General features: G+C 41.1%; 1 protein-coding gene across 3 annotated transcripts in view; it reads right to left on the reverse strand.

Annotated features, from left to right (window-relative positions):
* Positions 1-24,227, reverse strand: part of sap130b (Sin3A-associated protein b) — a 24,347-nt gene continuing 120 nt past the window's right edge. The window contains exons 1-19 of one of the 3 annotated variants that reach the window (XM_052477082.1): positions 23,709-23,776; positions 19,227-19,354; positions 17,286-17,560; positions 17,022-17,189; positions 16,756-16,885; positions 16,324-16,561; positions 15,933-16,171; positions 14,919-15,023; positions 14,477-14,618; positions 13,835-13,953; positions 13,266-13,544; positions 12,837-13,011; positions 8,859-8,951; positions 8,352-8,701; positions 7,903-8,127; positions 7,636-7,761; positions 3,435-3,538; positions 2,965-3,078; positions 1-2,570 (exon numbers count right to left, since the gene is read on the reverse strand). In XM_052477082.1, the coding sequence (XP_052333042.1) occupies positions 2,412-2,570; positions 2,965-3,078; positions 3,435-3,538; positions 7,636-7,761; positions 7,903-8,127; positions 8,352-8,701; positions 8,859-8,951; positions 12,837-13,011; positions 13,266-13,544; positions 13,835-13,953; positions 14,477-14,618; positions 14,919-15,023; positions 15,933-16,171; positions 16,324-16,561; positions 16,756-16,885; positions 17,022-17,189; positions 17,286-17,560; positions 19,227-19,335 (3,150 nt within the window). In that variant the 5' untranslated portion in view covers positions 19,336-19,354; positions 23,709-23,776 and the 3' untranslated portion in view covers positions 1-2,411. Of the gene's footprint in view, positions 2,571-2,964; positions 3,079-3,434; positions 3,539-7,635; positions 7,762-7,902; positions 8,128-8,351; positions 8,702-8,858; positions 8,952-12,836; positions 13,012-13,265; positions 13,545-13,834; positions 13,954-14,476; positions 14,619-14,918; positions 15,024-15,932; positions 16,172-16,323; positions 16,562-16,755; positions 16,886-17,021; positions 17,190-17,285; positions 17,561-19,226; positions 19,355-22,871; positions 23,007-23,708; positions 23,777-24,227 lie in introns of those variants that run through there. The other 2 variants (XM_035800246.2, XM_052477081.1) reach the window with 2 other exon arrangements.

Here is a 24,227-nt window from a genome sequence, read left to right on the forward strand (position 1 = left end):
CTTAGTACAAAGTGTCTTTATTGCAGTGATGGGGGAATGGCAAAACAAACAAACAAACAGAATGTAATAATCTAGACCCAACTGCATGTAATACACATTCACCATGAGCTACAACGCATAGTAAAACAAATGAAAGATACACTAGCAAACCTGCTTGGTCAAAAAACAAAACAACAAAAGTCCATATAATCAACAAAATCTACTTATTTTTACACATACAACATTAAAGAATGTATAGATACTGTACATCGTGTGCATATGCACAATATAAGCCTATGGACGCACAATTTCACCTGGTTTCATACAGTTCTCAATCCATATTTTATCAAAACATAGTTGATACTATACAGAATCAACAAGATATGGCATACAAAAAGCACAAAAGAACCTTCCTGCCACTGAAGGTTGTTCAGAAGCTACAGATGACCTTGTATTGATGTAATCAACCACCATACACCAAAAGGCGTCAAATAATAGCGTCACTTTTGATGAGTGGGTATACTTGTATATTCACAGTTCATATTGGTTTTTAAAAAAAAAAACATGTCCATTTACATTTAAAAGAACTTGTGTTCTTCAGCAAATAACTCTATAACGAGGCACTCCTCATTGACTGTCTAGCAATATTTTGCATGCTTACTTAAGAATTAGAACATTAATAGACAATAGACATGTAGCGACTGAGGACAACAGATGTATCCTTATTAAACTTTTAGGTACTGTAGACTCATGGAGTAACCGCTCTCATGGAAATACATGTTCTCAAAAGCTGGAAGGCAGGCAGAACGAGGCGCGATCAGGTGGGACCATTCTAGCCAATGAGGGCAGATGCGTATTTGAACAGCAGGCCATAGAGATGGAGGACTCATCTTTGTATCTGTGCCATTATAGCATCAGGGTTACATCTCCAGTTTAAAGTAGTACATTTTCTTCATTAGTTGATTGCTCCCAACTCAGAAATCCCTACCCAGTTGACTACTTTAAAATGGTGGAAGCCCTCAATTGCAATGTCCATGCTAAAACAGGTGATACCCATGATAAGTACTACATCTCTCGCTATAACAGCAGGCACAACTCCGATATAAGCTATTTATTTATATTTTCCGAAGTTGCCGTAATGTCACGAGAATCCACTTACGTCAGTGCATTCGTAAGAACCTTATCATTGCGAAACTTATATTCAATCAAATAAGCCTCACGTAGCTTAATTAGTTACATTTTTTGTTGATCAAATTCGACACTCATTGACCTCCATACAAAAATTCCTCACTTTGTGGGCTTATTTTCATGGAAAGATATTGGGCGGAGTAAAACCTCTCGCTTCGTCTCTTCCGGTCTGATACTGTATGATTGATTAGGGGATGTATCAAAATGGTAGTCATGTCTTCATTTGAAATGTCAGACTGACATGAATAACACTGTTGCAGTTTTAGTGTCTTTCCCTTTGCCCACAAACCAAGAAGAATACTTGTACAACATTCCAAACTAAAGCCCCCTAAAAGTACATTGTCCCTATATTTTTACAGACATTGTACACTCAGCTACAGATAGCAGTAGAAAAGGCATCCCTTAAATATTTTGTCCCAAATAAGAGTAACACGTACTCAGTGAAAGGTATAGAAGAGATGACAGTTGCACTTTCTTTTACAATCTTTACTTAAGAGATTACTACGTTGAACCTGGGGTCAAATATGTAAGCTGTACTTGATTCAGTTTGCCAGACAGCTAACTCAAAGCTAAAACAAGCACATGACAAAGTATTTGACATATATATATATATATATATATATTTGTGGAATACTGTGATATACAAAACTCTTCATTTGGACCGTAGAGTGACATTTCCAATGACTGCACTTGGTCGCACACTTCTGATTTGATCCCATTACCAGAGTGAAGTAAGGATAAATACATTGTACAGATTTACACATTTATTACGTAATAAGTACTTGATGATAGTTCAACAACCCATATCAATGCTTTGCACCACACAATGTTCAAGGGTATTAATTCAACATAGTGCATCCCCTCTAGACCATCATTCAACCAATCAAATCATAATAATTCTACCCGCCATCCAATCAACAACTGAGGACATACCAACTTCCTGAAGCAGTCTTAATACTTGTACATTCCGGTCCGTTGACAAGCTCCCCACTTGGGACATAGTGGAACTGTAGCTGTTCCTTCTGCCGACCACTTGTGTCTCAGTTCTAGGTCACAGTTCTAGGTCAAGAGTGGTTGGACGGTCACGCACAGCTAACAAGTAACCCCAGACACCATACTGCCACAATCTGCCAGTTGTCCATGGTCAAACCATGGTCAGATCAGTGAGGGGTGTAGACTAGTGCGCCCTTCAAAAAGAGAAGGGTACAGGGGGTCAGCCTAGGCTTGGTTTTCCCACCTCTGTTCTAGGCTTTGTCCTTGCGCTTCAGCTTGTTGACTTTCTTGGCTCCACCGTTCTTGTTGATTAGCTTCATGACTTTCTCCTTGTGATCCAGCACCTTCATCATGGTGTCTCTAGCCTCAGTGATCTGGTCCATCACCAGCTTACAGCGCTGCATGTTACCCTGGGGAAAGGGGAGGGAGAGACAATTCAAAATGGCTGACTGACATTCATAACAAAGACTAGGCCCAGGTAGAATTTCCCTTGAGTCCTCAGAAATGGTATAAAGCTGCCTGTGGAATTGATCAAAACCAGATCAAATACTGATACATGGCAGCATTCCTGGTTATAATAGTGTGTAGTAGTAGTAGTGTTTATGGAAATAGAGAGTTCTTAGATATTGTAAACAGTCAGATAGTGATGAGAAAACATATGGCTATAGGCTGTAGGCTATACTAGGGCCAAGAGTCTTTCCTGGTTAGGTCACGTGGTCTGAGAAAACTCTACCCATGAGCAGCAGACGTGCATGGATTTTTTGTTGTTGAAAAAGCTGTATTGTCGCGTGTTTGACCTCTGACCTGTATGAGCTCATTGATACGGTGCAGGTCATCATCCGACCCGGCCTTCTTCTTTGGGATCAGACCCTCTTGGAGGGTCGTGAGGCGGCTGTACACGTCATGCTCCAGATTAGTCTAGTGATCGAGAGAGGAGAGACGTATAAAGACCAACACTACAACAGACTTATTCAGGAGGACAAGTATCTTGTTCAAAGAAGATCTAGTTTTAGACCCACTTCATTGTCTTCCGACAGCTACGTCATAACGTGATGCGTTACCATGAAGCACTATCAGTGCAGACGGTCGTCGCTCTCTCTGACGCGAGACAATGAGATTCACTTGGGTACAATTTAAGTGTCATCTCTTTTCGCTCCACCTCCAACTTCATAACTCTTAAGTTGTCTTTCCATAGTGCTTAAAAGTTGACCGCACTGGGTAACTGTACTCTCTATACAAAGATCATTGTAAAAGGGAAGTAGTGTTTCTCTCACCAGCTGCATGAGCTGTGCAGCACACAGGTGCATCTTCCAGCCCTGCGCTCTGCACACCACCCCTTTCTGATTGGCTACGTCCTGCAGGGTGCCCTTCTTCTCCTCTGAAACCATGACAATGCACCATTAAAGCCATATTATAACACAGTAATACCTTCAAAAACACACACCATTAAGCTATTTAACTATAACTAGGGTCGGGAGTTTTTCTTGGTCAAATTACAAGGATTACAGGGATAAACTCTAGGCCCTAGTCATGTAATATGTGTGCTATGAAAGTGACTGGTCATTTGCAGGCAAGGTAAATAGCATTTCCCTGATTAGTATTTTGTGACGTCTCCAAAAATGTAAAGCCAACAAATGACACTCGCTTTCATAGCATACTACACCTTCCAGTTAGGCTTCACAGTGCACCTAGCACAAGAAAACGTTGTCCTCTTGATGTGTGTGTGTGTGTGATTTCTAAATGTTTTCCTATGTATGCATCTTAACATCTGGTGAGAATAATAACCTTGTGTGATGTTGTAATAATTGTTGTGTAAATTGAGTTGTCCGAACAAAACAATGAATAAACAATTCGACCTCAAAAGCCTCCAGAGCATCACTGCCATTTCAGTCCTCAATAAGTGAATTTCAGTCTCTCGAAAAGCCCATTTTATAATATAAATTTAATTTTGAGTTCATTTATTTGCAAACTATAAAGAGTATTTTTTACTGTGTAAAAATAATGTGCAGGAGGGGCCCTCCAGTGGTCATAAATCACACAGACTAAGCAGTGTAGACAACTAAAGAAACGCAAAAGAGGTCAAATAAAATAAAATCTAAGCAGAAAGTCCAACTACTAAGGTGTAGAGCTGTGATAGACAATAGGTGCCTCAAAACATGTTTTCAGTACAATGACAGGGATCGCTTGGCATATTCAGGCGGGAGTGAGTTCCAGATCATAGGGCCTCTGTAGGTCATTCAGAATTTGTTGTTCGTGAATGTGGGTGACGTAGCGGTTGTCTGTTTCTTGTTAGTAGTTATGGAATTAACGTGGCAGTGAAATTGTTTTTGAAGAAAGCGGATAATAAGTGGTTTAAAAAGAGCCGTAAACAAATTGAGCAACTTGAAGAGAATTCCTTCCATAAACATTCTGTCCTCGTAGTTTGAAAAGTGGTGATGAAAGGTCTCGAAAACCAGCAGATATGATTTATAACCAGCGTTTCCGCAGGCGATAGATTGATAGTAGTTTGGTATGGTGTGTGCTGGTCCATGTAATGTTACAGTCACTGCTGAATGGGAAGATCATTGTGTAGACAGAGCAGTGCTTCGGTTTATGACATATCGCATTTTGCCAAGTATCCTCGTATTTTTTCTGATCTTAGGAGGTTATTGCCTTTATGTGTGATTTCTATTTTATTTAAATTGATCCTTTATTTAACTAGGCAAGTCGGTTAAGAACAAATTCTTATTTACAATGACGGCCTACTGGTGAACAGTGGTAAACTGCCTTGTTCAGGGGCAGAACGACAGATTTTTACATTGTCAACCCCCCACTAGCCTACATAAAACACAGCCCTTATTTTTGTTTCTAAAATCTCCTATGGGAAAAAGTTATGGTGGAAAAATGATTGGAACAAATTCTGTTTTACTGGCATTATGACTCATACCGTGGTCCTCTATATAGTATGTATTTTCTGTTCTTTGGACTAAATCATTTTGTTTTCAGTTTTGAGTCAGTGACAATTGATTGATTGATTTTAAGCCACTGAGATATTACACAGTTCATCATTAACAACATTAATAAGGTAATTTAGATTTCTGTGAGGGTATAACACACACATATGATTAGCAAACAATATCTGGGAAAGCACTCTGGATGCTTTGGGCTGATCATTTATATAGATAAAATAATAGGGGTCCAAGTGTCGATCTCTGCAGCACACCACAATTAATCTCTATTTCTTTGAAAATCATATGGGGCAGCAGGGTAGCCTAGTAGCCTAGAGCGTTGGACTAGTAACCGAAAGGTTGCAAGTTCAAATCCCCGAGCTGACAAGGTACAAATCTGTCGTTCTGTCCCTGAACAGGCAGTTAACCAACTGAACCCACTGAATTTGTTCTAAACTGACTTTCCTAGTAAAATAAATAAAATATATTGCTTTCTATCCTTTAGATATACCCAGAGAACCAAAGCAGACATTCACTCCCTAGTTTAATTTAAAAAATATATATGATTAGGGATGGGTGCAGTTATTCAAACAAACGTTAGTATTCCATTACTTGGCAAAGTATTAATCTTATTTCATTTTTATATTTTAAATACAATGATCTGTGTGCCATTGCTACATAGCCTACAAGGATAGACCACTACATTCAAAATATGAATAAAAACAGTGACAGTTATGAGTGTGCCCCATACAAAATAGACACCGGTAGCCTACACACCCGTTTCACATAGGTAGTTTGTTGTTATTGTCAGGTAGGGAGGTAGGGAGTTGTTTAATATGAATGGAGTTGTTGACAAGTACTGGGAGCGCAGCAAAATAGCCTCAATTAGCCATTCTACTTTAGTTAGTTAGTTGGCTACTTTAGCTAGCTAGCTTCTTTCTAACGATTTGATTCAGTCAAATCAGGCACAACCAGGTGGTATGATAGATAACCTATGGCAGCAACAAATGTTGTCTAACTAGCACGAGTTGGTGTAGTCTCTCCCTCCCCCTCTGAACGCACCAGGGCTGCGTTCAGTACATTTGAACATTCTGGAACATTAAATTGAAATGGTGCTGTACTGAACAACAAGTTGAAAAACGAGGAGGGGTTGGGGAACCCTGTTAACATGGCCACTGCCCTTTAAGTCACTCAGTGCTTCAAGACATACCTCGCCACATCCACCAAAAAGGAGCAAACGTACCATAAAGTCTATTCAAGAACATACAAGAATGTTTGGGGGAAACTTGCCATTCAGCACAAACCTTTCCGCAATTTAGCAAATGTTCAAGCGAACTGAACGCGCCTCAGCTCTCTCCCGAGTCACACAAGCAAGTCTCCAAATAGTATTTTTCTTTAAAGCACATTTTTAGAATAAATGCCCATTCCAAGTTTTCAGCGAGATACCTAATGTATGATCTTTGCGATCATTTGCTTTATGTATTTTGTCAATTAGAGTGAAATTTTCTGAAGCCATACTGATGTTTGTATAACAGACTTTCCTTGTTAAGATATTTTATTTATCCATTATATGAATGCTTCAACAACAAAAAAAATGATAGCTGACAAATTCAGATTGTTTGTAACTTGTCAAGTTTACTAGATCAGCTTTATGAATCAGAAACAATTTTGGCCATTTTCAGTTCATCGGGCACAATGCCCTTTGAAAATATACATTAAAAAATGTGGGAAAGAGGTGTGATAACCATAATGTATGGTCCTTCTGTGGCTCAGTTGGTAGAGCATGGCGCTTGTAACGCCAGGGTAGTGGGTTCGATTCCCGGGACCACCCATACGTAGAATGTATGCACACATGACTGTAAGTCGCTTTGGATAAAAGCGTCAGCTAAATGGCATATATTATTATATTATTATTATATTATTATTATTATATTATTATTATATTATTATATTATTATATATTATTATTATTATATTGATAATGAAATCAGCCACTTCTTTAGCCAGTTTAACATAATCTGTTGTGGGTAATTTAGTTGTTGCTTATATTTGTTTTATTTCACACATGTACAAGTGTGTATTAATACACATGTTTGAATTGGAAATGTTCACACACCCTCAGAGAGTGGGGTCACAGCCAGGATCTGCCATTATCAACAGCTACCCTAGAGCAATTAGGGTTAAGTGCACAGGAAGTTGGTGTCATCTTAATTGGGGAGAACGGGCTCGTGGAAATGGCTGGAGTGGAATGTTATCAAGCACATTGTTTCCATTCCGGACATTATTATGAGCCGTTCTGCCCTCAGCAGCCTCCTTTGGTTAAGTGCCATGCTCTAGGGCACATCGACATATACTTTTCACCTTGTTGGCTTGGGGATTTGAACTAGCGACCTTTCGCTTATGGGCCCAATACTCTAACCGCTAGGCTACCTGTCGCATTTTAGTCCCATTAAGTGCATTTCAGTCCCACAACAAGCTCTTAGAACCCAGAATCATTATAAGTACAGTTATGATTGAATGCAATCAATAATAAAGACATTGGTCTGACCTTTGACCCGGATGTCACTGTATCTCTGGAAGTGGTGATAGGCAGCCTTCCAGGGGTTCCTGTAGTGGCGGAGGAGTGTGACCGGGGGACGAGCACGGGTGGGGACATAACGCACCCCTTCCTCATCTGCAGGGAAGGGAAACGTACAGTGGTCACTTATACAAGGTCAAATATAGGGAAATTAGCCTACCGTAACTGCAGCAAACTTACCCTTAACCTGGACAAGTGAATCATGAATAAAGAGTTTGAGTATCTACTTTCTCCTACCTATGTACTCCTTGAGGGGCGACTTGCGTTTCTCGGCCCTCATGCTGAGGGGTCTGGCTAGGACCTTCTCCTCGTCCGTGCTATTGGTCTCCATCATCTCGCTCTCTTCCGTGGAGATGACATGCTGCTGCTTCCGGGGCTTCTTCCTGGGTGAGGCCCCGGGGGTCACATCCCCACTGGGCATCATGGACAACAAGGGGGTACCACAATGGGGCATGGGGGGACCTGGAGGGCGAGGAGAGAGAGGAAGAACTAGAAGATAAATAGCTCAGGGCCCATATTCACTAAGTGTGTCAGAGTAGGAATGCTGATCAGCTCCCCCTCCCTTTATTTATCTTGATTTAAAAGGAAAACTGATCATAGATCAGCAATAGGACACCAATAAAATTAAAAGTTTACAACATTATTGGTTTTGGTGGTGGCAAATACATTTTTCAATTCAAATGTACCTGGTTTGGAGGTATCCATGGCCTCCACCTCCTGCTTTATCTTGATCTCAGGGAGGGTGGAGCTTATTCCACATGCCGCCGTGCTACTGGCCGCTGACTGGGTAGGCGGAACAACCACGTTGGCCATAGACAAGATTGGTGGAGTGATGGCGGACAGGGCGGGGCCAGGCTGTGAGTGTGGGGGTGCTGACACTGAGAGGAGCGTCTGGATTGGCTGCGAGGGTTGCTGGTGGGGCGGGGCTCCGGGATGCTGCTGGTGTTCATTGGTCTGATGGCTGGGCAGAGCCTCCATGGATGATGACATCACCGGGGGAGCCAGGGACACGTGGAGATCAGGCTTGTGTTTCACACTGGGAGGTCAGAGAAAAGATCATCATTTGAAAATACATTTTCAACCACAAGATATTATTAATACAGGAGTATGCAGTTGACCAGAGGATTCCAGCGTATTTACACAGCATAGTCTTTGATCAGGGCCTACTAACAATGTGCAGTGCTACATCTTACCCTGCTGGGCGTGGAAACCCTGATGCATGCCTGATTCCTCCGTCTATCCTGGGGCTGTTGGCCTCTGGGATCAGGTTCTTCCTGACTGCAGACCTTTATAGGGAAAACAGACACCGGTTAGTGTTGGGATAGAAGAAAAGCCTACTCAAACGGTAGCTGCTCATGACTAGGGCTGTGGTGGTCACAAAATCTTCAGCCGGTGATTGTCAAGCAAATAACGGTCAGTCTCACAGGTAATTGACTGGTATTTAACATAAACACATTTAGCATCTTGTGGCTTCCACATATAACCTACAATCCACTGATGTAGACCTTTGGAACATCTACAGTGCCTTGCGAAAGTATTCGGCCCCCTTGAACTTTGCGACCTTTTGCCACATTTCAGGCTTCAAACATAAAGATATGAAACTGTATTTTTTTGTGAAGAATCAACAAGTGGGACACAATCATGAAGTGGAACGACATTTATTGGATATTTCAAACTGAAAAATTGGCCGTGCAAAATTATTCAGCCCCCTTAAGTTAATACTTTGTAGCGCCACCTTTTGCTGCGATTACAGCTGTAAGTCGCTTGGGGTATGTCTATCAGTTTTGCACATCGAGAGACTGAACTTTTTTCCCATTCCTCCTTGCAAAACAGCTCGAGCTCAGTGAGGTTGGATGGAGAGCATTTGTGAACAGCAGTTTTCAGTTCTTTCCACAGATTCTCGATTGAATTCAGGTCTGGACTTTGACTTGGCCATTCTAACACCTGGATATGTTTATTTTTGAACCATTCCATTGTAGATTTTGCTTTATGTTTTGGATCATTGTCTTGTTGGAAGACAAATCTCCGTCCTAGTCTCAGGTCTTTTGCAGACTCCATCAGGTTTTCTTCCACAATGGTCCTGTATTTGGCTCCATCCATCTTCCCATCAATTTTAACCATCTTCCCTGTCCCTGCTGAAGAAAAGCAGGCCCAAACCATGATGCTGCCGCCACCATGTTTGACAGTGGGGATGGTGTGATCAGGGTGATGAGATGTGTTGCTTTTACGGCAAACATAACGTTTCGCATTGTTGCCAAAAAGTTCAATTTTGGTTTCATCTGACCAGAGCACCTTCTTCCACATGTTTGGTGTGTCTCCCAGGTGGCTTGTGGCAAACTTTAAACAACACTTTTTATGGATATCTTTAAGAAATGGCTTTCTTCTTGCCACTCTTCCATAAAGGTCAGATTTGTGCAATATACGACTGATTGTTGTCCTATGGACAGAGTGTCCCACCACAGCTGTAGATCTCTGCAGTTCACCCAGAATGATCATGGGCCTCTTGGCTGCATCTCTGATCAGTCTTCTCCTTGTATGAGCTGAAAGTTTAGAGGGACGGCCAGGTCTTGGTAGATTTGCAGTGGTCTGACACTCCTTCCATTTCAATGTTATCGCTTTCACAGTGCTCCTTGGGATGTTTAAAGCTTGGGAAATCTTTTTGTATCCAAATCCGGCTATAAACTTCTTCACAACAGTATCTCGGACCATGATGCTCTCTGCGCTTTTAACGGACCTCTGAGACTATCACAGTGCAGGTGCATTTATACGGAGACTTGATTACACACAGGTGGATTGTATTTATCATCATTAGTCATTTAGGTCAACATTGGATCATTCAGAGATCCTCACTGAACTTCTGGAGAGAGTTTGCTGCACTGAAAGTAAAGGGGCTGAATAATTTTGCACACCCAATTTTTCAGTTTTTGTTTTGTTAAAAAAGTTTGAAATATCCAATAAATGTTGTTCCACTTCATGATTGTGTCCCACTTGTTGTTGATTATTCACAAAAAAATACAGTTTTATATCTTTATGTTTGAAGCCTGAAATGTGGCAAATGGTCGCAAAGTTCAAGGGGGCCCGAATACTTTCGCAAGGCACTGTACATTTTAAAAGGTGTAATAAATCCATTTAATATAGCCTACACCTTCACAATAAATCTGTTATTTTAGACAGGTCTAAAGAAACATGATCTGAAGAAAATATAGCCTATTTCAGAAGAACAGAATCGCATACTCAGATGTCCTTATGTTAGGTCCTGATCTGGTTATGCCATATGGCAGTGGGCTACACTAGTTCATTTAGCAGACAAGATTTGCTTAGAATTCCGTGGCATTATTTTATAGTATGAAGAATATATTGAACAAATCGCCAAACGATGAGGGAGTGCGCACATGCGGCTATTCTGTGTTGATTGGTTAACAAAGAAATAGGTATTCCAAATGCTTAATGAGTTATTCGTGTAACTTTAGTTGTTCTACAAACTCTGGGCTACATGTTTTGATTTAATACATTGTAAGGCAGCAAGATGCGACTAATGATGATTTGAAAAAAGCTGCTTGAAAAAGGCATGAGCTCTGCTTTGTTATTTGTCCAGGGTGTACACACTTTGTCAGTCTCTCATTCACAATTATACAAGCCCTTGAATTTCCTGGTGGCATCCCCTTTGTGTGGCCATAATGCATCCAATAAAAAAAATCAATGCCCTTTGCAGCCCTTCTCTCTGAGTGCTGTCTGCTCCGAAGCACTACTCACTCACACGGCTTGTCATCACCTGATCTGGTCTTTCTCACAGGCTACAAGTGAAGACAGACACATCGGGGACACAACTGCATTGGAAGAACTGTCCACATTTACTTTTTGTCAGCCAACAAGACGAGTAGGCCTAACGAACAGCATAATCACTAGCCTATGTCAATATACTTACTATCCCCCATAGCATACAAGTTGACCTATAATATTCTGTGAGAGAAATAAACATTCCAGTTGGGAGAGTTGTGGGATGAGATAGATCCCAAATTAATACAACCACTAGCATCAAAAAAACTTTACGCAATGAGGCAGACATTTAACTTAACATTTTTATAAACTATTAGACTATTTCTTCACATTATAAGCGCAACAATGTGCACACTGCAATAGGCTAAGTGCAAATGTTCCATTAGGGAAAACACCATTATCAAAACTGACCACAAATGCGATTATGCATGTAACGCTTTAATTATAAAAAGGTGCATATTTATGGTGAAACTTTCTTCCCCAAACTCACGTGCAGCTTATGTATGCCAGTTAAGCTTGTTAAACGGATTAATGTGCTTAATTTGAAATGTGCTTAGTTATTTGGCCACTTTAGTTGTGATACAAACCTTATTAAAACACATAGGCCTATGGGCTAGGCTACATGAGGTGTGTGACTATGATTCAAAAAAGTAAAAACAAAAAAAGACTTATTAAGCTGGTCATCATTCACAAGTGATAAGCTAATAGTCACCCATCAGACTATTCTTGATTTAATCTTATCTTTTCATATAAAATATGTGTGAAATTTGTTTGGACTTAGAATGGAGCATTATCATGCACCTGTAACGAAAAGGGGGCAGCGGGAAAAAATGTAATCTATGCACTTAAATAGCGAATTAAGCTTTTCCTGTGTTTCTTTTTCATGCCAGCCAGGTAGGCTATACTCCTGTTGTAAAGACAAGCAATGTGCTTAATATTAGGAAAGTTGAGAAATAAATATAGTAGGCCTAGCCTATAGAAAGCTGGTGGGATCCTCCTCTTTTTAATAGAGGCCATCACTCGGTTTTCTCACGCAATTGCATAGCCTATAGAAATGTTGTGCAACATAAGCCCATGGGCTCTCATGAAGTGTTTGATTAGGTTTTTTAATACATTTGCATTGACATCAGAGTGATTAGAGGGACAATAGAGTGCTGAGTACCAGGCAGTTAGCAAGTTTGGTAGGATGCAAATGACCATCAGCAGCATCAGAGCTTGGAGAAGCCTAATTGCCGTGACTAAACGGGTCACGTGGAATTTGACTGCCTTCATGACTCATGACCGCCGGTGTGGCGGTAATACGGTCACCGTAACAGCCCTACTTATGACAAGAGTTGGTGACCACGACTGCTGTAGTAAGGAAACGAAAACCGTGAGGGGTTTTCTAAACTCACCCCTCGTTGGCAGGCTTCTTACGTAGGATGCTAGGTCGGGGAGAGGACACCAGGGTGGGGGCACCAGGCCCAGTGTTTTGAGGATGTGTCTGACCCACAGAGGTGGGAGGCTGGCTGCCGCCGAACGTCTGGCCGATGGGGTTGGTTACCAGAGTGGTGCCGTCTGCTAACACAACTGAGAAGACAGAGCAACGTTGTTAGAATAGTTGTCTGAAAATAATAGCTGCTAGGATTTTTTTTATTAATGTGATTCAAATCTCCAATAAATAACATTAAAATGAAAAGTAACAAAACAGATAAATAAAGAAGTGAAAATACTTGACTGGAGAAAATGCGTAGAATGATTATATTCATAATATATTTCAGACCTGACACAAACTCATTTAAAAACTTTCAACGAAACTTAAGCTGCTTCGTTCACCAACTCACTAGAGGTCTTGTTCTCATTGGCTGGCTGTTGTGGGTTGATGGGTGCCGGTTGGATGTTTTGTGCGGTGATCTGACCGGTGGCAGAATGCAAGCCCTGGGCGCTGATGGTGGTTGGCTGGATGCCCTGCGTGGCCATGCCGGCGGGCTGGATGTTCTGCGTGTTGATCTGAGCGATGCGGTCCACCGTCATCAGCTGCATGGGGTTGAGGTGCACCGCCGACGCCACGCCCACACTCGTCTGGGTCTGCATGGCCGTGCCGCTGGGGGCCTGAGGGGTTACTGTGGAGTCGACGGGTTGGGTTTGGATTTGACACACAGGATGAGAGATATATATCTGGTATTTTAGATATAGATTAGACTAGTGTATTATTATGTTGAACATGGCTTAGAAAGTCAGAACTAATTAAAAATGTAATTGATTAACAAAATGATCAATAATCCTTATTAAAGTGAGTGTTCAGAAGTTAACAATCTGGCTCTGTGAAAATGACAAGAGTATTATCTGACTGGTTGAGAGTCACAAAAGAGCCAGATGTAGCATGTTGTTAAGAAGGAGAGGTGAATTGTACCTGGGTACTGTCGGATGGTGGACACAGAGCTGGTGATGGGGGTGTAGGTGTGTGTCAGGGGGAACGGTGAAGAAGGGTAGGTAGGCAGGAAGTACTGGAACTGCACTGGCACCGATTGCCTGTGGGGGAACGTGCATATCAAATGAATGAAATAAAACAACCATATCAAAAACTTTCAACTAACCACCAGGAATTTACTCCAAGTACATCAGAAATAAGGAGGCGCTGACATTTTACACTATTGTAGCCCAGGACCAATGAGGACCACATTGGAAATAAGTGTTTTAATGCTCTATCCTCTGGATCAAATAATCATCTTGTTGATATATACTGTACTCGATACCATCTACTGTATGCTACTCTGTACCATCACTCATTCATATATCCTTATGTACATATTCTTTATCCCCTTACACTGTGTATAAGACAGTAGTTTTGGAGTTTTGGAATTGTTAGTTAGATGACTTGTTGGTTATCACTGCATTGTCGGAACTAGAAGCACAAGCATTTCGCTACACTCGCATTAACATCTGCTAACCATGTGTATGTGACAAATAAAATTTGATTTGCTTTGCTTTGATTTGATGAATGTATTATCATCAACCCAAAATAAAAATGAATCAATCAGCCCTCGTCACTAACCTGTTGTCATTGCGGGCCTCCATGGTGATGGGGTTGGGGGAGGAGCGGTGACCAGAGATGGGGATCAGGTTTCCCCTCTCTCCAGGGTACTCCGGCTGGATCCTGGGCGAGGTGTGGGCTATCGGCTGGGGAACCACTTTAGCTGAAGAGGGTGGAGGTGGAATGGTGTACAATCAGCTGGGTGAAATGTTCATTTTACAACATACAATCACCCCGTAGAGACTTCTTCTATAACTTAAAAGCAAGATAAAACATTACAGAATCTGGCGCAATGCATTCAACCGTTGACAACCGGAAGTGTCACTGTTTTTAATAGCCACTCTACTCCTATGAATGACTTACTCTACTCCTATGAATGAACATTCCAATAACTGTGGAGTAGGTTACTCCAGAGAGTAGCTTGGTGCCTTTGCACTCCAACATTAATGATTTAGAAACTTACCCACGGGGATGTTGGACGTGGTGACTGCTGTGGCGTGAGAGGAATGAGAAGTCATCGTCATGGTGACGATGTTACTGTTGGTCATTTGGGGGTGGGGTCCGGAGCCTGGGTGAGGTATGATAATGTGGTTATTACAACATTAAAGCAGAATAAAAGGAAACAGTCAGTCTTGATAGTGTCATTATGATGCGGGAATGGAAATAGATTAGTTAGACCTACACTACAGGTCAAAGGTTTTAGAACACCTACCCATTCAAGGGTTTTTCTTTATTTTTTACTATTTTCTACATTGTAGAATGTAAACTATGAAATAACATATGGAATCATGTAGTAACCAAAAATGTGTTAAACAAATCCAAATATATTTGAGATTCTACAAATAGTCACCATTTGCCTTGATGAAAGCTTTGCACACTCTGCAGCAGAGGCAACTCTGGGTCTTCCATTCCTGTGTCAGTCCTCTGAGAGCCAGTTTCATCATAGTGCCCGATGGTTTTTGCAACTGCACTTGAAGAAACCTTACGTCTTTTTCATGTTCCCTATTGACTGACCTTCGTGTTTTAAAGTAATGATGGACTGTCGTTTCTCTTTGCTTATTTGAGCTGTTCTTGCGATAATATGGACTTGGTCTTTTACTAAATAGGGCTTCTGTATACCCCCTACCTTGTCACAATACAACTGATTGCCTCAAACGCATTAAGGAAATAAATTCCACAAATTTACTTCCGATAAGGCACACCTGTTAATTGAAATGCATTCCAGGTGACTTGATGAAGCTGGTTGAGAGAATGCCTAGAGTGTGCAAAGCTGCCATCAAGGTTATTTGTGTGGCTACTTTGAAGAATCTCAAATATAAAATATTTTTTGATTTGTTTAACACTTTTTTGGTTACTAGATGATTCCATATGTGATATTTCATAGTTTTGATATCTTCATGATTATTCCACAATGTAGAAAATAGTAAAAATAAAAACCCTTGAATGAGTAGATGTTATATCACAACAGCAGCATCACCTGTAGTGCTAGGCGATGGAGCAGTATTGGTGGCTAATATGGGGGCAACAGTTGCAGCAGCGACAGGAGTCACATTGCTGAATATGGGCTTCTGTGCCATGGTGTGGGGCAGCTGGGGTTTCTGACCCCCAATGGCAGGGTGGGAGGGCAGGGTGATGCGTGTGGGGTTGTCCCGAGATGGGGGTTGACGCTGAATGCTCAGAGTGGCTGAAGGCGGGTGGATATTTAGTCCTGGACGCCTGAGGGAAGAGAACAAAGGGACAGTCAACATTGGTTTTACGTACACTTGCAATAACTGGAATAGTAAAATTAACTATCTAGATACATTTACAAAATACTGTAAAGAATGGTTAATGCTTTCAGCATGTCATACTGTGTTTATTTTCCTTACCCATGAACCATCTCTGCGGAGTGCGTGGCTGAGCTAACCACTGGGGACTGAGGCCTGGTGGCCGTTAATGGGGCAACCACCGTGGGCATCACAGCTGTGGACGTTGTGACTACAGGGCGGGACTGGATGGGCTGGTGGATGATGTGCTGGACAGTAGGTGGGCCAGTGCCACCACCTGTGGCAGGTCTCAGTACTGTGGGTCCTTTGGAACTGGACATCACAGCAGCTGCAGCAGCTCCTGGAAACACACATGAACAACAGATATCCATGTCTGTTCTTAGGATGGTTCTGCTGAGGACCTACAGTGGGTTAAAATATGAACAAACCACTATGGTGAATTATTTTGGGGTCAAGGTAAGCACCTTGACTATTTTCAGAATGATAAGAGTTTATGTTAGCTATGCTACTATCCTGTCTCGGGGACTGACTGACCTCTGGGTAGATGGGAGGTGAAGGTGTGCTGGGGGGCTCCAGGGGAGCCTAGCTGCAGGGGCGGTGCATGGCTGCGAATGATCTGCACATTGGTCGTCATCAGGTGATGGTGCAGGTTACTGGGGTTGCCCTGGAAACGCCACGCCCATGGACACAAAGCATTATAGATTTGGAACCACATTTTTCATCATGTCATCACATTGGGTAGACCTCAATAGGGTATATTATTGCTGGGGTATATTACAACTACAAACACCAATCCTTACCTGTTGGCCACTGATAGTTGCTACAGGGATGCCAGCGGTCTGAGGCACGGTGCTCTCCATGGTCGCAGTGACGTGGCTTGGCACCTTAGGTGGCAGGGTGATGTGGCCCTGGGTGTTGGCTGGTGCTGGGGCGATCACTCGACCGGCCATGGGCGACTTCAGAGCTGGCTGGAGAGATGAGAAAGGACGAGATAAAGTAGACGAGTCAGCTCAAGAAAGCGGGAGAGAGGGCTAATGCAGCAGACAAAGCTCCCTCATCCATACCTTCATGGGTCCTTCAGTGAATGCCAGAGGCAGGCCCTGGGGGATGTGTGGAGGAGGGGCTGACACTGTGACAGGCATGCCCTGCTGGAGTGACAGGTGACCTGCTGGAGTGGGGTGACACTGGGGGGGTCCATGGACCTGAGCTTGTGGGTAAGGCCGGACCACCACTGTCTCCTGCTTGTCGTCCCTGAAGGTCAATGCTCCACCACCACTGTTGGGGTGGTCACGAGGACCGTGGTCTGGGTGAGGGTCACGGTTCCTATCGTCTGCCCCTCCTATGGTACAAAGAGTTGGAGTACTTATTTTTATGAAGAAGACTTGCAGTGGTGGGAAAAGTACCCAATTGTCATTTTTGAGTAAAGCGTAAAGATAACTTAATAGAAAATGACTCAAGTAAAAGTGAGACACCTTGTGAAATACTATTTGAGTAAAAGTCGAAAAAGTATTTGGTTTTAAATATACTTAAGTGTCAAAAGTAAAAAATAATTTCAAATTCCTTACATTAAGCAAACTAGAAGGCACCATTTTCTTGTTTTTGTTTATTTACGGATAGCCAGGGCCACACTCCCAACACTCAGACAAAATTGACAAACAGAGTATGTGTTTAGTGAGTCCACCAGATCAGAGGCAGTAGGGATGTTCTCTTGATTAGTCTGTAAATTAGACCATTTTCCTGTCCTGCTAACCATTCAATAAGTAACTAGTACTTTTGGGTGTCAGGCAAAATGCATGGAGAAAAAAGTACATTATTTTATTTAGGAATGTAGAAGTAAAAGTTATCTAAAAAGATAAATACTAAAGAAAAGTACATATACCCCCAAAACAACTTTAGTAATATATACACTACTGTTCAAAAGTTTGGGGTCATTTAGAAATGTTCTTATTTTTGAAAGAAAAGCACATTTTTTGTCCATTAAAATAACATCAAATTAGTGTGTAGATATTGTTAACGATGTAAATGACTATTGTAGCTGGAAATGGCTGATTTAATGGAATATCTACATAGGCCCATTATCAGCAACCATCACTAGTGTGTTCCAATGGCATGTTGTGTTAGCTAATCCAAGTTTATAATTTTAAAAGGCCAATTGATCATTAGAAAACCCCTTTGCAATTATGTTAGCACAGCTGAAAACTGTTGTGCTTATTAAAGAAGCAATAAAACTGGCCTTCTTTAAACTAGTTGAGTATCTGGAGCATCAGCATTTGTGGGTTCGATTACAGGCTCAAAATGTCCAGAAACATAGGACTTTCTTCTGAAACTCATCAGCCTATTCTTGTTCTGAGAAATTAAGGCTATTCCATGCGAGAAATTGCCAAGAAACTGAAGATCTGGTACAACGCTGTGTACTACTCCCTTCACAGAACAGCTCAAACTGGCACTAACCAGAATAGAAAGAGGAGTGGGTATGTAGATATTCCATTTTTAAAAAATTGCCTTTTCCAACTACAATATTCATTTAAAAATTAACAATGTCTACACTGTAATTCTGATAAATTTTCTGTTATTTTAATGGACAAAATATGTGTTTTTCTTTGAAAAATACAGACATTTCAAAGTGACCCAAAACTTTTGAATGGAAGTATGTGTGTGTTGTGTATGTATATATATATATATATATATATATATTTTTTTTTTTCTTTCTTTTCTTTTTACCTGCATTTAATTAGGCAAGTCAGTTAAGAACAAATTCTTATTTACAATGACTGCCTGCCCCAGCCAAACCCGGACGGCGCTGGGCCAATTGTGCGCCGCCCAATGGGGCTCCCAATCACGGCCGGATGAGATAAAGCCTAGATAAAATACTTTGAAGTATTTTTACTTAAGTAGTTAACACCACTTACCAATGATTTCATACACTGACTGGCTAGTGCAAATAGACGTGAAAGCTGTGATGCAAAATGAGTTCTGCTGTGGGTTAGCAGGCTCCATAATGTTACCTGCCGTGTTTGGTTGACTACCAGACAGCAATGCAGTGTTTCCTCCAGGAGTCTGGTTTTGTCCCATACCAGGAGGTATTCCCGGTCGTGGATATTGTTGAGAACTCATCTTCTGACACACTTGATAGCTATGCAAGGAAGAGAGCAACATTAAACCTGACAGGTATGTAGATACAAGTTTACACAGATGAATGTCGCCAACATCTAAGCAGGTATTTTCTCCAAACCGTATAACCGGGCGATCATCAACTTGATTTAGACACGTGACAATTTTTTCTTGAGTGGATGGTCATGGAGCCGGAACATAATTACAAATAATATGTAAACTGTAAATTGGCTGCAAGACACCCAAACAAATATTTGAATTTATGTGAAACATCACAGCACAGTTGAAAGAAAAATGCCACATTGAAATCACAAGAGGGCGGTTTACAGAGAAGGGTGGGATGAACTAAGAGTAGCTGAGGAGTGGATTTAAAAGATCATGTTCTATAATAGTTATGACCAATGTTCCCCCATTTTTTGGGGGGCACCGCAGAGCACAAACCTGGACATTGCTAAAATTTGGTAAAACTTCTGGCGCACGTTTACTGTGAACACAGAGGCTGTACCTGCTTTAAGTTACAGTTTTAACAGTGGTCAAGTAGGCTATTTGATCATAACTTAGGCCTACCAGAGTGGCCTATCATCAAAAACAATGGAGAAGATGCCTTGCTGACGACAACGGTGGTAGGCTTGATCACCGATAACGATGAGACAGCCCATATGGAGGTGGTCAGAGACCTGGCGGTGTGTGCCAGGACAACAACGTAAGCAGGACAAAAGGAGATGACCGTGGACTACAGGAAAAGGAGGGCCGAACACTCCCCCATTCACATAGATAGGACTATAATGGAGCGTGTCTAGAGTTTCAAGTTCCTTGGTGTCCACATCACCAACAAACTATCATGGTCCAAACACACCAATAAAGTTGTACAGAGGGCACGACAACACCTATTCCCCCTCAAGAGACTGAAAAGATTTGGCATGGGTCCCCAGATCCTCAAAAAGTTCTACAGTTGCACCATTGAGAGCATCCTGACCGGTTGCACTAGAGGGTAATGCGTACGGCCAAGTACATCACCAGGGCCAAGCTTCTTGCCATCCAGGACCTATGTACTAGGCAGTGTCAGAGGAAGGCCCAAAAAATTCTCAAAGATTCCAGTCACCCAAGTCATAGACTGCCGTGCGGTAGCAGAGAGAACAAGCGGTACCAGAGCGCCGAGTCTAGGTCCAAAAGGCTCCTTAATAGCTTCTACCCACAAGCCACAAGACTGCTGAACCCTTAATTAAATGGCTACACGGACTATTTGCATTGACACCCCCGCTTTGTACACTGCTGCTACTCGCTGTTTATTATCTTCACCCCTACCAACATGTAGAAATTACCTTGACTAACCTGTTTAAAAAAATACATATATATTTCACCTTTATTTAACCATGTAGGCTAGTTGAGAACAAGTTCTCATTTAGAACTACGACCTGGCCAAGATAAAGCAAAGCAGTGCGACACAAACAACAACACAGAGTTACACATGGAATAAACAAGTGTACAGTCAATAACACAATAGAAAAAAAGAAAGTCTATATACAGTGTGTGCAAATGGTGTGAGGTGGTAAGGCAATAAATAGGCCATAGCAGCGAAGTAATTACAATTTAGCAAATTAACACTGGAGTGATAAATGAGCAGATGATGACGTGCAAGTAGAAGTACTGGTGTGCAAAAGAGCAGAAAAGTAAATAAAAACAATATGGGGATGAGGTAGGTAGATTGGATGTGCTATGTACAGCTGCAGCGATCGGTTAGCTGCTCTCATAGCTGATGTTTAAAGTTAGTGAGGGAAATATAAGTCCCCCCCTCCACAAAAAAAAAATATATACATGTTATTTCATAGTTTTGATGTAGAAAATAGTTGAAAAAATAAGAAAAAAAGAATGAATCCTTTTAATAAGTAGGCGTGTCCAAACTTTTGACTGGTACTATTTTCTACATCAAAACTAGGAAATAACATATGGAATCATGTAGTAAGTAGCCAAAAAAAAGTGTTACACAAATCCAAATCTATTTTATATTCTTCAAAGTTGCCACCCTTTGCCTTGACAGCTTTGTACACTCGTGGCATTCTCTCAACCAGCTTCACCTGAAATGTTTTTCCAACGGTCTTGAAGGAGTTCCCACATATGCTGAGCACTTGTTGGCTGCTTTTCCTTCACTCTGCGGTCCAACTCATCTCAATTGGGTTGAGGTTGGGTGATTGTGGAGGCCTGATGCACCACTCCATCACTATCCTTTGTCAAATAGCCCTTACACAGCCTGGAGATGTGTTTTGGGTCACTGTCCTGTCCCACTAAGCGCAAAGCAGTAGTGGTTTCTTTGTAGCAATTTGACCACGAAGGCCTGATTCACACACCCTCCTCTGAACAGTTGATGTTGAGATGTGTCTGTTACTTGAATTCTGTGAAGCATTTTTTCGGGGCTGCAATCTGAGGCGCAGTTAACTCTAATGAACTTATCCTCTACAGCAAAGGTAACTCTGGGTCCTCCCTTCCTGTGGAGGTCCTCATGAGAGCCAGTTTCATCATAGCGCTGATGGTTTTTGTGACTACACTTGAAGAAACTTTCAAAGTTATTGAAATCTTCCAGATTTACTGACCTTCATGTCTTAATGTAATGATTGACTGTCGTTTCTCTTTGCTTATTTGAGCTGTTCTTGCGATAATTGGTATTTTACCAAATATCTTCTCTATACCACCTCTACCTTGTCACAACACTTTTTGTGTGTGTTGTGATTGCCTCAAACACATTAAGGAAAGAAATTCAACAAATTAACTTTTAACAAAGCACACCTGTTAATTGCAATGCATTCCAGGTGACTACCTGATGAAGTTGGTTGAGAGAATGCCAAGAGTGTGCAAAGCTGTCATCAAGGCAAAGGATGGCTACTTTGAAGAGTGTAAAATATATTTTAATTTGTTTAACACTTTGTTTACCACATGATTCCATATGTTATATCATAGTTTTGATGTCTTCACTATTCCACTATTTCTACTCTACAATGTAGAAAATAGTTCAAATAAAGAAAAACCCTTGAATGAGTAGGTGTGTCCAAACCTTTGACTGGTACTGTACATATAACCTCAACAAACCTGTGCCCCCGTAGATTAACTCTGTACATAGCCTCTTTACTGTTATTTTATTGTTGCCCTTTCATTATTGTTATTTTTTTACTTGAGTTTAGTTTTGTGAATACTTTCTTAACACTTATTTTTCTCAAAACAGCATTGTTGGTTAAGGGCTTGTAAGTAAGCATTTCACTGTAAGGTCTGGAACTGTTGTATTCAGCGCATTTGACAAATAACATTTGATAAGTACTATCCAGATGTAATGTATATCAAATTACTTTATTCTTGCTATGTAACTACTAGAGTAAAAAAAAATGCCATGTATGTAAAACTTGTGTAAAAATATAGGTAAGCTGTAAAAAATAAAGTAGATTTTTGTCCTCCGAAAGGGTGGGGGGGGTACAGATATTATTTTTTAAATATATAAAACATATTTGACTAAAACATAACATCAAAACGTATTTTTGCATACTCTCACGAACCTCTCTCCATTATGCGTGGGAATACAGATTTCCAAAATGTTAATCACTTGGAGCCGATTTGCTGGTGTGTATAGTCTTATGTCCAACAATATATAAATAAAAACGACATTTGTTTTATTCAGAAAACTTGTGGGGTCAAATGAAATGTATTCGCTGGCCGAATTTTGAACAATGTCGTACATGACATTGTCAATAATTTTTCTGCAAGTTGTAACCATTGTTAGCCACAAACAGCTGCTAACTTGAGTCGGGTGAAGGCTTGGCCATTTACACTCTGCAGTGGACTGGATCCGAGCCAAGGATAACACTGTCTACTCCCGAGTCCTTGACATTAGCTTGCTACAACTTCAATGCAGTAGCAATAACTAGCAAGCGACTGTAGCTGACATATCTAGCTAGCTAACTAAGTTAGTCGGCTGGTCAGAGACTTGCTTGTTACTAGTTAACTGGTTGGTTAACGTTACTTTGATGTAACCTGTTTCTACCTAACCAAGTTGAAGACAGATGAACTAACATCTCCGGTTTAGCTGCTTTATATCAAGGAAACAACACAGGTGTGTGGGTACTTGACCGAAGTCGTAGTTAGCTATAGTTACCCTGCCAGTTTATTTTACTCCTGCTACGTTAGGTTAGTACACAGCTGCTCGTTAGTAATATAGCTAGCTAGCTATTAATTGAAATCGCGCCCCCACTAACTAAGGTTTGTTAGCTAACTGCTGCATTATTTACATGAACCGACGATATTCAAACATTTATATTAGTTAGATTAATCTGGAATGATTATCGGTAGTTACTAACAAACAGTACGATTATATTGAAATTGCAACAAGAACATACCTTGCTTGTGTGATCAGGAATCCCCATCCGTCTTTCTACTACGCGCGTGTCACACAAGCGGCACTATTTCAAAACTTCCGGTTTTCAGAGTTTGTTTAGCCACATTGTAAACATAAAAGCCATATGAAAAATAATAATGAGGTTGCTGTAGCATTTTTGTTGTTGTTATTGTTCACAATTAATAATACTTTACAATATCTTCTTCATTATTATGTAGTATTTTCGCCAGAGTGCTTACTAAATTAAAAACAATTAAATCAGGGCTTTTAATTTGAAGGGTTGCCTTGGCTTCCGATTTTCTCCTGCTGTTAAATGTCGCTAACGTACTGAGTTAGAAATGAAAACAAGTGAAAAATGCAATCTTGACACATATAGCATTATTTAGTGCAGATAAAGGAAATGCTTTTTGTTCAATGTTTAGTCCTTAAACAGTTTATGCATAGAATACTTGCAATGCATATGTCTGATGAAATGAAATTGTGCACCATAGATCATGTTGCTAGCACGCTAGCCAGCTAC

This window comes from Oncorhynchus keta, chromosome 23 (genome assembly GCF_023373465.1).
Source record: "Oncorhynchus keta strain PuntledgeMale-10-30-2019 chromosome 23, Oket_V2, whole genome shotgun sequence".
Lineage (NCBI taxonomy): Eukaryota > Metazoa > Chordata > Actinopteri > Salmoniformes > Salmonidae > Oncorhynchus > Oncorhynchus keta.